Here is a 13429-nt window from a genome sequence, read left to right as displayed (position 1 = left end):
TTCTCAGCATAACTGAAAGTTGAAGCAAAACTTTGTACGAATCTGTTTGTGTGCATAAAAAGATGCATATTGCCTTACCGAGCGAGGTGGCGCAGTGATTAGCACACTGGACTCGCATTTGGGAGGACGACGGTTCAATCCCGTCTCCGGCCATCCTGATTTAGGTTTTCCGTGATTTCCCTAAATCGTTTCAGGCAAATGCCGGGATGATTCCTTTGAAAGGGCACGGCCGATTTCCTTCCCACTCCTTCCCTAACCCGAGCTTGTGCTCTGTCTCTAATGACCTCGTTGTCGATGGGACGTTAAACACTAACCACCACCACCACCATATTGCCTTCCTTATGAAATAAGAGGTATATGAGTGGCAATGTCTTTTTTATGAATAGAGATGTTTTTTGAAACAGAATCTGGGCTACCTACATTATTCAGTCTTTGTAATGATAATTATCATCCAATATTGATTTTTCATGCAATTGCAGTGTTGCACGAGAGTAACAGCCAAGTACCACATAGATCAAATGTTCCTCAGTGAAGCATAGTATGCAGTTCTTCCTTGCTTGCCATTACATTCTGGCGTACTCCACACACTTATTTTGCCTTGTTAATTGCCTCCTGAAGATATTACTTGATGGGTCCATGGGAGAGCGACCATACAGTTGACACCTCTTTGCAGCACAGGGTAAATGATTACATTGCATAATGTGATCAGTACTAGAAATGGCAAAAGATTTTAGCAGTCAGGATGGGTACTTCAGAGAACCACCATATTTCAATTACATCGCAGTTTAACATGACATCAGTGAATTGCACGAAACCAGCACAAAGCACTGAAGAATTTATTGTTCATCCATTGCGAAAATAGCATTTATTAAAGTTATTCTATGTATATCAGTTAAGCACTACGTCTCTTGTACATCATGTGGTGTATCTTCCACCAATTAGTTTAATTGCATTTTAGATGTACAAGTTGACTAGATAAATGTAGAATGCTTGTAGAAGAATTGCACTAGATTTGTCCTCTATGTCTTATGATTTAGCTCTGTTACAGCTAAAAATGATTTTGTGAGAACAAACTGGCTTACATTAGAAAAGACATAGTAGGCAAGGAACTAATATTCATTTGTACATTTTGTCATAGGTTCAACTGGTCAGGGACGTGAAAGGTGTGACAGCTTGCCTTCGAGGGCCCGTACAACCAGTGAAGGTCACCCTCAACCACTGCCTGGAATTCTGGGAGCCTCCAGAGGTGGTCATCTGGTGCCTGGCCATGGTCACCGTCCCACTTCTGTTTATGGCCGTGGTATATCCCATTCTCCTCCTGTTGGATCTAGTCCTGTGAGGTAAACTTCATTGCAGTTTTAATACCATTATTAGTTGATACAGTGTGTTTCTAGTGACTTCTTGTGTAGACACATATTATTTCAACAGTAACTTTTGTGGCAGTGGTCTTATTAGAAACAACCAGTGTCTTTAATACCATTTTACCTCACAGTCATCATTAATACCCTATTGCCTCTCAGCGAGTTTTACTTTTTTTTCACCATTGTGTTTACCATAAAACTTTTCATATGAACTCTTGTAGATACTGCATAACCATTGCTGTGAATGCCCAGACTAAATAGGCACCAACAGTTTACTTTTGAAGTAATTTCAGGTCAAATAAAACAGTAGACCAACACCAGGAAAATGAATGTGTCAGTGAATTATGGAGGTGTCTGAAGATAAACATCAGTTAAAATGTGTCATTAACAGGATGTTCACATTATTTTTGCCAAACTCCTGTATGTTATTTAGCAGTTTCTCATATTCACTAAGGTGATATCATTTGCTTTGTTGTGTAGTTGAGGAGCAGAAAAACACAAATACAGGTATGTTTAGTAAGCATCAAAATATTGCAGTGATGTTAGTCCAGCTCTAGTGGCAGGCACCACAAGAGATGCATTACACACTTCAGAGTGATATATTGCCAAAATTCCTAGTATGTACAGTCCTAGAATAGTTAACTAATATATTGCATCATCGTGCATATATCTCTCGAAAAGATCATGAAGGTGAAATAAGAAAGATCCGAGCTCACGTGGAGGCTGACTGACTGTAGTTCATCACATGCACCATTTGTTAGTGAAGCAGGAAAGCAGGGAAGTGATAATGGCACACAAAGTACCCTGCATCACACACCATAAGGTGGCTTGCGAAGTGTAGATGCAGATGTATGTTGCTAGTGTTAATGCTGTTGGTCCCACAAAAGTTTTAATATGTTCCTGTGCTACATCACAAACATTGTCACCTCCATTCTAAGAGAATCTATCAAGATTGAACTGGTAAGTGGCACATGCGTGCATGCATGTGCCCACCCACACCCACACCCACACACGCACGCACGCACGCACACACACACACACACACACACACACACACACACACACACACACACACACACACACACATACTAGTTGGAGGTAAATTGCAAACCTCAAGCAGGTTGTGTTACGTTAAGTGTCTGTAGAAAAGGTTACCTATCAAAGTATTCACTTATTAGGAGAATTCTATCTGGCCACATTCCCACAAAATATTCAATGTATATACTGGGAAAGGTTTTGTTTTCACAATACATTATTTTGATACATGGATTTGCAGCCATAGGAAATTTTGCATGGATATCACATGAATTGAATCACACTATGTGGTAGCAGCATACATATGCCTGTAGACAAAACTCTATTCACAAATGCCCATCGTCTCATTATACCAACTCAGGTAAGGTAAATGCTACCAGACACTCTCTCAAACAGTCATAAAAAGTGAGATTTCTGAAATCTAAAATAAAGACTCTTGTAAATTACATCATCTTGGGAGGAATTGCCATACAAAAATTCATGATAGACTTAAGACTTAATTTGGTTTTGGATAAATCATGGATCAGCATTATCTGCTCTTTTTAAGACAGCAGTTTAACATGTATGTACTAAATTTTAGGGTGTATTAAATATTGTTTTGCAGTCCAAATTCTGGTGCTTGTTCAACTGATTCTGCTGGATCATCGCTGTCCATTGATGAGGGCGATGGATGGGGTGGAGATGGAGATCAGGGCTGTCCCACTGGTGCACGCTATGGGACTGGCCACTCTCTCACACCAGATGAGCCGGCAATCCTTGAAGAGAACTGTGATGACTACACTTGGACCCAACCTGGATCGGGTATGTTACATCTGTGGAGATCATTTCTTTTCTTTTGAGATGCATTGCTACCACTGACAAGATTTTTTTTAGATATATATATTGTGGCTGGCAGGCATGGGAGATTGAAGAAAGATCATGCAATAATGAAACAGAAGGAGAAAATTTAAATCTTAAGAGTGTATGGAACAATAAGGTGGAAATTATTTGCTGCAGCAGTGTTGTAAATTACTGTTGAAGAAGGTAGTGTAAGGATACCGTTGGGTCAGGCTCATGGAAACCTGGAATAGAAAAATATAATTTAAGAACACAACCTTTATAATTGAGGAGGCAGGTAATACCATGAATACACCATTATATTGTTATATGAGGACTACACAAAGCCACTTGTGCACTAAGATATGCTGCAGGTGTGAGGAAGAGATGGATTGGCTGTACACGAAACAGGTACCACACTTGCAGACAGTTGAGTACCAGTGTGGTACCAGGTCTTCTTCCATCTGTACAGGGGATATCAGAAACAAGTATCCTCATGTATCAGCACTACAAAAAGGCTAACATTTCAAACCTGAAGATTGTCTTGACAAGTCCTTAATGTTGTGTTGATTTTGTATGGGATGTGCAAAATGTGCTGGCAAGCCATTGAATTTCAAACCACGCTTCTTCGCAAATGATCAGTGGCATGTCTTTTAAGAACTCCAGTCTCTGAATTATTAAAAGGCTGAAAAAGTCATCTAATCCAAATTGCAGGTTGCCTTCTAACAGCTTCCAGGGGAAACAAAAATTTGATTTTTCAGATATCATCTAATTATTGACTGATTTTAAAAATTTAAAATCTTGTCATATTCTACTCTTTAGAGGTATAATCGTATGTTAAAGGTGAATACTATAAGATGAATACTGAAATCAGAAACTATGTACAAAGTGTCCAGGGAAGGAGACCCTGATTTCAAAATTAAATATCTCGAAAACTCAAATTGATAGATAGTATAGTGTAAAATGTTCGTTAGAAAGCTGTAAGAATTTTATATAGATTTTTCATAATAGTTCAAAAAGCTGCTAACATATGGCACCATATGCCATAGAGGCTCATACACTATTAGTGTGTGTAATTAAACTCGTCAACTGCAAGTAGTCTTTGCAATCACATCACAATATTGTCAATGTCCACCACTCACAGCATGGTGGTGGTACAAAGAAATAATGAAATGTGTCATCAATTCACAGGTCGCCGATTCAAGCTCATCCATTGTAATGGGATCGTTCCAGTAGACAGTGTCTTTCAATGTGCCCCATAAAAATAGTCACAAAGAGTTAAATCCGGCAGGTATGGAGACCAATCCATCCCCACACCAGCAAATTTGCAATAATGTGACACAATGTCTCCATTCCCAAAGTTTTCATCCAAAAAGCGAAACACTTCGGTGCAATGTGGTCTGGCCTCATCTTGCATGAACCACTCGGAGCCTGGGCGATCCTCCAATGTTGTTTGAAAACTGCAGTGTAACATTCACTGATGATTTTTCTTGCATGAGAAAAGGGCCAGTAATTCATATGCTGAACACTGCAGCCCAATGTATAACTTTGGGAGGATACAGTGGTTTCACTTCACACAAATGGGGAATTTGGAAACCCCAAAATTGCCAGTTTTGTGTAGTCATGACTCCTTTGAGGTGGATGTGTACTTCATCTGTTAACCAGCTCCAGCCAGCATCAAATCTTTCATTATCAATTGTCATGAGAATCTGGTTCACAAAGTTGGTTCCCTGTTGCACAACCTGTACAGGTATGGCCTGGTGCCTTTGGATTTTGAATGGATGTGTAAGCTCTGTCTCAGTGCTTTCAGTGTGCTGGAACACTTCAGACCAGTCTGTGATGCAACTCTTCAGACAGATTTCTGTGGATTTTGCTGAATAATTCCAGAGACCATATCAACATTTTTAGGAGTAACTACAGTTTGCCTGGGCCCAACATTCCCCATTAGATCATCAGCCACACTGCTTCTCTGTTGGAATTTGGCAAAGAACTTGCAAATGGTTTTTGGAAGTTTAAATCGTGTTTTGAAAACTGCACCTTGTTTTGTGTTTGTATCTGTGGTAGTCTGGTACCAGAAAAAATCACCTTTCATGTTTCAACTGTGGAACTGATTGCTCTGAGCTGCAGCACACTATTTGTAGGAAATACATATTGCGATCACAACTCCATCTGCTGGCAGCTTTTCAAATTATTTTGTAGCTTCATAAAATTCTTACAGGTTTCACAGTAAGCGTAGTGTTTGTTGCACATGTCTATTAACTTTAGTTTTCCAGATACATAATTTTGAAACCAGGGACTCCTTGATTGGAAATCCTGTGTATGTCTTGTAGCAGCATAATGTACAAATTACTCAGACTATATTTATCCAGTATTTGAGAATGAGATCATGTAGCAACTTTCAAGAAACTGTACAAATAATTTGAAACCTTTTTAAAATTGTCTCTTGCATACACCTCAAACATTTAATTAATTTTTAAAGTAATATGACATTGAAGCTGCTTTATTTATGGGAGATTGCTGCTCTAAAGAATCAGGAGGGGAGGGGCAGCTACTGTTTACAGGAAAATCAGGTACCTTCAATCTGATAGGTTGGGAAAAGGGATCAATCGAACCACAGTCAATGATACACTTCATACATTGATACTTAAGGTGTACTGAAATTAATGGAAATGTGTGGTATGGAGGTTCATTTCATTCTCAAATAAGGCTGTTTTGAAGTGCACTTTGTTGGTAAAAGGCCTTCATCTCAAAAACTGGAGAAAGTCTATACAGTGTTATAGCAAGCAAGTAGAAAAGTCAAAATGTGAAATAAAATCTACCATGGCCTTAAAGTATGACGTCTGTTGATGGCACAGATGGGTTTGCTGTTCATGTAGAACATACTAGACAGTTTTTGAGGCTGATTATGTCATGTTGTTCAAGCAATGCTTGGGTCATTGCACTCTTTGACTGTGAATGTCTCTTGTTTCCTACAGTGATTTTCCTGCCACAGGGGAGGGGGGGGGGGGGCAACTATATGTAGTGGTATCATGTAATGATGTAATATTGTGGCTCTTTCCATCTTTGAGCCACCCCTTAGGGGGGGGGGGGGCAACTATATGTAGTGGTATCATGTAATGATGTGATATTGTGGCTCTTTCCATCTTTGAGCCACCCCTAAACCATCTTATGCCATCTAAGGACAGTGGTGGGAGGCAGTAGAATTTCAACAGGCCAAGACAGGACACGAAACAATTGTCACACATTGGCAGAAGGGGGAACACAGGAGATGTCAGGTTGCTAGAAGTGCAACACCAAGCTGGCATCCACTGATAGGGCCATGCAGTGTTTTCTTGCCATACATTAATGGCCAGCTGTGCTAGACTATTTGAGCCTCCACCAGCTGGAATAAGCGAGGGCCTGTTCACAATCACAGCTCTGGAGACTGCAGTTTATCCCATAACAATGGCTAACAGGCTAACAGACTGGTGATATTACCTGCTGCTTCTGCCAGTGCCAAATCACATAAGTAAGAACCCAGTGTTGTAACCAAATTGAAGAAGAGTTCAGATTATGTTAATGCAGAACTTCGCAGTCTTGTTATTTGACCCCTAAACATTTTTAATTCAGTTCCTCTGCCCTTAATGATTAAATTTTGCTGCTGTTTCAGTTTTAATAATACGTAACTTGTTCAAATTATTTTTGTTGTGTATTTTACTCTTTTTGCAATTGGCACTGCATTGAATCCATTGTTATTCGTCATGGTGTCAGTATATATTGTGTTTGACTTCTGTGCAGGTGAGTAGTGTCCTCCCAAAATATTGGGCAGATAATTTGGCAAATAATGGGTACAAGAGCTAGTGTGAGATGAAGAGGTTGACACAGGAGAGGAGTTTGTGGCAGGCCACATCAGACCAGTCAGAAGACTGATGACTCAAAAAAAAAGTTGGGGGTATTGTATAGGAGGGTGTATTCCATAAGCTTATGTTTCCAAAACTTACTTCTACTCTGAAGGATGTGGTTAGTGGACATGTTAGTGGTGTAAATGACTTTTAATGTACTGAATTAGGTAGTGTGCGTTTGTAGAAAAATCACAAGGCAGTTGTTAACATTACAAATGGAAGCTGTGAAAGGACTTGTATAACTGATTAGTCAAGAGTCCTTGACCAGAATCTCAGGTAGTGAAGGCAGGAAAGGAAAAATTAGAAATAAATCAGAGTGAAATAAAGAGGAAAGAAGATTGCCTAATGGAAAGTGGTTGGAGTCATAATATTGGGGAGTCAAGGACTGCCAATATTCTGGTCATTGCAGATATAAGACTGGCAGCTTCGTGTCAACACTTGCTACCAACAATAGGATCAGTGAATTCCAAGTTGGATTTGAATACAGGATATCGAGGGTCAAAACTAGAAACCATAAATATGAGATTGGGTGATGTCAAAAGAAAAATAAATAGTTCGCAATCACAAATGGTTGTATTCAGATCAGAGGTGAATGCCAGTATGGGCACACTCAAAACAGAAATGAAAACAAAAATGAAGTCGAAACATGAATATCTTTCAGGCAGAGTTGAAAAAGGTTGATGTGAGTCAGCATTCAGTGCAAGAAGAAATGGGAACCAGGTCTGAAGTAACTGAAACACTGAATACCAAAATGGCTACAGAGAATGAAGCTATCATGAAAGAGATTAAGGAAACAAAAATCAAATGACAGAAGTAGAGAAAAGGATAGAGAATCAAAGAGAATAATGTGTTAGAAGTAGTAAAGAAAAACATAGGTGAAATTAAAAAAATTAAGGCTGATGCAGACAAGATCAGTGGAATATTCACTAATTTCAAAAATAAAGTAAACAGGAAAGGTGACCAGATTAACTTCAGTAGCATACTAGGTACGACAAAGAACTTGATCCAAAAGGGGATGTTCAACCTGTGATATCTATAGAAGAATTTGGCTGGTCATTGGCAGGAGGGTGCTCCAAAATTAAAAAGATAAGACTAGTGGAACATTGTCTGGCAGGAGAGACCCAAGAATATGCAATCAAGGTGCCAGAGGGATGCAATAAATTTGGTGAACTCATGATAACATTTAGATCCAAGTACTGGTCCAAGGACAAGAGAGAATCAATAGAATTTAGAAATGTTCCTGAGTGTAGGAGTAACTTCAGATATTCCATGAAGGAATATTGTGAAAGATTGTGTAGGATACTAGAAGACCACGATCTGTCTAAGAAGCTCCTCAAGCAAATGCAGAAACATTTGAGCATTGCCGCAACATAGAGCAATTTATTGAGCCATATGAGTTAAGTTGATGGCTGGCACAGAATATAAGATGCTGAGCTCCACAGAGGGTTAAATATCAAGAAATGGTCAATCCATTTATGAATATGGGATGCAAACTATGATGATCTATTGTGGTCATGGTACTACAGGAAGAAGTAGGATTGGGTACTATGAAAATGGTAACACATTTTTGGAAAATGGCCAGCTGCCTCAGTAAGGGGTCGCCCCAATGCAGAAACAAAGAGAAGACCTTCTTTGTACCATGGAAACCAAGGATATGGTAGGGTTTACTTAGATATATGGGCTAAACCTTGTATTCTGATCACAAGGGGAGAGAGATTGCGAAATAATATGTATCGGTATGCATGGGAAAACGCTAGTAAACATAGATTGAGAAATTCAATGCAGTGTGAAGAAAACTAAGGACAGTTGGGTGTGATAATGTGGAAAGCAGAAATATGAGGGAGCTGGAGGCTCATAGGGTACTCAATATTGTGGACAATGAAGGAAAATTTGCCAGGGTGATATTGCAGAATGGGGTGGGAAATTGTGAGTTATGAAAATTTAATGGAATTTTGGAAAGCTGCATGAGAAGCAAGAGAAAAGAAAGAATAAGAGAAGTAATTCAGGGTTAATGGAGGTAGATAATGCTGAGAAGAGTAATAGTGATAATGTTTCAAATATGGGGAAGTGTGATAGAGAATTGGAAGATGAATTTGACAATATGTGAGTGAAGAGGAGGTGAGACATGGACCATAAGTTAACAGCAACATTCAGACTAGGAGACCTTTTTGAGGGATGATGATGGTGATAAAGTAGGTTCAACAGTACACAATAGGAATATGTAGGACAGATGGCAGATAATAGTATGACTGAATCCAACTGCCAGGAAAGAAGGGATGTTAGAGAATTAATGAACCATTAGTCAATAAAGAAAGATGTAAAGGAAGGACGAAAAAAAGAAGCCACCAGATGAGGACATGCATGCAAAATATGAAAATGAAGAATCCAAAGATGAGACAAGAGGTTATAGGACAGGGTTTCTTAAAGGAGGAGAATGGACTGTAAGATTATTCATCAGTAACTAACAGAGAAAAAGTAGTGAATAGGAAGGAATGGAATAGTTCACAAATACAGAATAGGTTAGAAGAAGAGAGAAAGTAAAAGTTAATTGAAAGGAAACTCTTGGAAGAGGCTGTTGATTCAGAAGAAATAATGGTGGGACAACACTGCAACAAAGTGAAGATTACCAACAGTATAGAAAAAGAGTTTGTTTATACCGGAAGTGAAGTACAGGGTCCAGCATGAACACTCTCGCATTTGATGTGGCTGGCATGCGAGTTGCAGTGAGGATACTGATGCGGAATGTGTTTCGTCCTCATCTGGTGCCATTTTCAGTGTGTGCCGCAGCATGGCTTGGTGAGTTTATGTGTTTGTTGTGGAAGAATTTATTTGTAATGGTGGTTCTGTGATTACTACTCAGCGAGCGTTCTGGAGATGATTCGAACTTGGCCAACATGATCGTATCCTGGATAGAAAAATTATTCAACTCTGGGTGTCAAACTTAAGAAAGACAGGTTCAGCACTGAAAAGAAAACCTACTAGCCGTCCTCAGTCTGCAACAACACTGGAAAACGTAAAATTCCACCTGGTGCTTCGTTTATTTCTTCGGATGAGGCCAATTTCCACTTATCAAGAAATGTAAACAAACAGACTTTCCACTACTGGTCGGCAGAAAACCCTCGTGAAATTCATCAGCGACCACTACACAGCCACACAGCCCTCATGTAACAGTTTGGTGTGGGGACCGTAGTTTTTTTTAAAAAAGATGGTACACGGTAACGGTTTATTCAAACCCTTGTTGTCACAAGCTAGAGACCTTCATCCAGCCTAGGCTAAACCAGTTTATTGCAGATCATGAAGATCAAGAAGTGTGGTTCCAGCAAGATGGAGCAACATCCCGCACCTCTCAATGTTCTGTGGAAATGTTGCGCGAGTTGGTTCCTGGTCATCTTGTCTCTTTGCAAGGAGACATCGCGTGGTCCTCAAGGTTGTCTGATTTATCATCTTGTGATTTTTTTCTTTGGGGAAACTTAAAAGGCTCTTGTGGGCAAACATCATCCCGCAACACTGCAAGCACTTAAAGAGGCCATTAGCCAAGAAGTGGCAGTCATTCCAAGAGAACTGACACGAAGATAAATGGAGAACAGAGAACTTTCAGGATAGACTACAGCAATGTGTCAACAATGGAAGACATCATGTAGCAGAGATAATTTTTAAAACCAAATAATCCAAAATGGAAAAGTATGTATTTTTCATATATAAAAGTAATTTTTCTCTCTCATATTTAGTTTTCCTGTGACAAACTATTAAAATGAGGTAGGTTTTATTGCCAGACCCTGTAGATGCCATTTCTTAGTCTGTGTATTGAATGGGTTAGGGAACAGGAGAAAATTGTGGAAATGTCTGTAACTGGCATCAAGAGAGTGGTAAGCCACTGACAAATTGAGTAAGCCCATTAAGAAAGAAGTATTTGTGGATTTTTATACAGGGTGTTGCAGGAGCAATGATCAGTATTCAGGGATATAATAGGAACAATCATTTGAAATGAAAAAGTCCAGTAAACATGGGCTCCAAAAAAGGCATACCTTAAGAGCTGTGAGCAGTCGTTTATCTTCGGTACTGTGAAACCATCTCTTCTACTGAACAAGTTCTTGCATCTGTTAAGGTACGTGCTTTGGAGCCCCTGTTTACTGAGCACTTTTTCCCTTGTTTTTGTCCATACTGCCCCCTTTCAAAATATGGAAACTGAAGAGCTTGCAGTAGATATGTTTTACAATATCCAAGATGAAGAAGTGCTCATGCTCTTCAGGTATGCATTTAGAGCCCATGTTTACTATACTTTTTTACTTTGAATGATCGTTGAGTATTGACCATTCCTCCTCGGACACCCTGAGTAGGGGATGTGTTTGCTGGAACAAGAAATCCTGGTAGTACTTCTCCTGAGTGTATGTGTGATTTTTTGTATAGATTGCTAAACTAAATACAAAGTAGAAATTAATCGTGAAAATAACTATATTTTAAGGAAAAATGGCAAAGATCCAATTTTGGGGTTGTTAGGTAGCAAAACTATGCCCATAACATATACTGAACTGGAAGAGGAGTGTGGATCCATGTGTAGGGATAAAGCTATGAAACGTGGAAGAAAAGATAAAGGAAGTTTTGATATCGATTAGTGAGGTTACAGGGAAACAAAGGGAAGAGCTAAAGAATTTAACATGGGAACACAAGCAAGGCAGTCTTCTTCGGTTAAGCTCAAACAAGTTATTGATCATGTAAGTAAATTGTAAATAAAACCATTCCATGTAAACTATCTGATTCCACTTGCTAGGAGGCCAGCAGCTGCTCAGTAATTCATGGGAAAATGAGTCAGTGGGGTTATTGAGAGGAGTATATGTGACTACAATAGCCTAGGTTGTGTTGGGGGAAGGATGGATGCCAGAAAGCTGAATGCTGTTTTAATGAAAGAGACCAACAGTTATGAGAATATTAATGAGCTGATGCATAAATTCCATGGCGTAAAACACATGACTACTCTGGATTTGACGGTGGGCTATTGGCAGGTACCTTTAACAATCAAAAATAGGAAGTATATTTCTGTATGGGAGCAAATGCTATAAGTTTATGGTAGTGCCCTTTAGTTTTAACATTTTAGTGTGAGAGTTTACTAGGGCCTTTGATCAAGTTTTGGGAAAGAATTAAGTTCCCACATTATGGTGTACATAGATTATTTATTAATTATCACGAAGACAGGGAAGGAGCATTGCGAAATATTGAGTGTAGTATTTTTAACTTGGAGAAGTAACTGTCTAAGTCTGAGTTTGTGATAAAAAAAGTCTTGTTCTTAGGTCATACAGAATCTACCGAAGGAATCAGCAGAAAATAAGGGCGATGTTCAATTCATGCAATTTTGTCAAATAAAGACATTGTTGGAGACTGAGGCTGTTATATGAAATAAATTGTTGATGGTTGCAACAACCAGCGACATACATATCCCATACATAGGTCCATAACACACCAAATTGCAAACCTATTTAAAAAGAAGAATATTAATATCAGCTTCTCTACTTATAGTAAATTACACCAAAAAAGTGATTCATGATAAAAATCTTTCCAAGGCCCTCTACAGTAAAACGTGAATATACAAACTCCAATGTGATTTGTGCCCAAAATTCTACATTGGTCAGATAAGCAGAAGTTTTGAGGTTAGGTACAAAGAATACCTTGATCCCTTATGGCTGGGAAACTTAAACAGATCTACATTTGCAGCCCACATTGCAGAAGAAAACCATTCAGTGACAAACATTGAAAACAACATGAAAATATTATCAGAAAATGGGGCCCACTATGGATATATCAGCCAGAACATACTTACTGTGCTCGATAATAAATAATAATTGCGCACCTATCTGCAGATCAAGTAACTAATATTATAATATTTTATGTGTCTGCAATAGTCAGTATTATTTATGGCACTAAATACTAATAAATTGTAATGTATTATCATCATCATCAATGTTCAAATAGCACATAAGGATTTCACACACTTCTTGTCCCCATTCGTTTCTCTGTTGTTATGTAAAATAATTTTGTGGTACTATAATTCACAAAATCCCACGTATTTATTGTTTCTGTGTGCATTTAATGCCCTAGAGTTAATGCAAAATGCATTGTCAATCTAACATAAAAGTAATTGACACTTTCTGTCCTAGAAAATGTAATATCTTTGTATCATTGCATTTGCAGCATCTTTGACACACATGTACCTTGTAAAGTGTGTATTTGTTTTTGTATGTTGTGAATCAAAATATTTGGTGCACATTGAAAATTCATTTTGTGTCTGAACAAAATTGGTATGCACTGCAGTGCAACATTTTTGACTGTGAAAATACAAACATA

The 13429-nt window shown here is 38.7% G+C and overlaps 1 protein-coding gene across 1 annotated transcript in view; it reads left to right on the top strand.

The window, feature by feature from the left end:
* The window catches only part of LOC124775357 (insulin receptor substrate 2), a 193003-nt gene that overhangs the window by 93523 nt on the left and 86051 nt on the right, over positions 1-13429 (top strand). Inside the window, exons 9-10 of the mRNA XM_047250189.1 lie at positions 1115-1340; positions 3001-3197. Of these exons, the coding sequence (XP_047106145.1) occupies positions 1115-1340; positions 3001-3197 (423 nt within the window). The remainder of the gene's footprint in view (positions 1-1114; positions 1341-3000; positions 3198-13429) is intronic.

The sequence above is a fragment of the Schistocerca piceifrons genome, chromosome 2, assembly GCF_021461385.2.
Source record: "Schistocerca piceifrons isolate TAMUIC-IGC-003096 chromosome 2, iqSchPice1.1, whole genome shotgun sequence".
Classification (NCBI taxonomy): Eukaryota; Metazoa; Arthropoda; class Insecta; order Orthoptera; family Acrididae; genus Schistocerca; species Schistocerca piceifrons.
The sequence above is the reverse complement of the archived record's forward strand: the minus strand, read 5'-3'. Positions and strand labels throughout refer to the sequence as shown.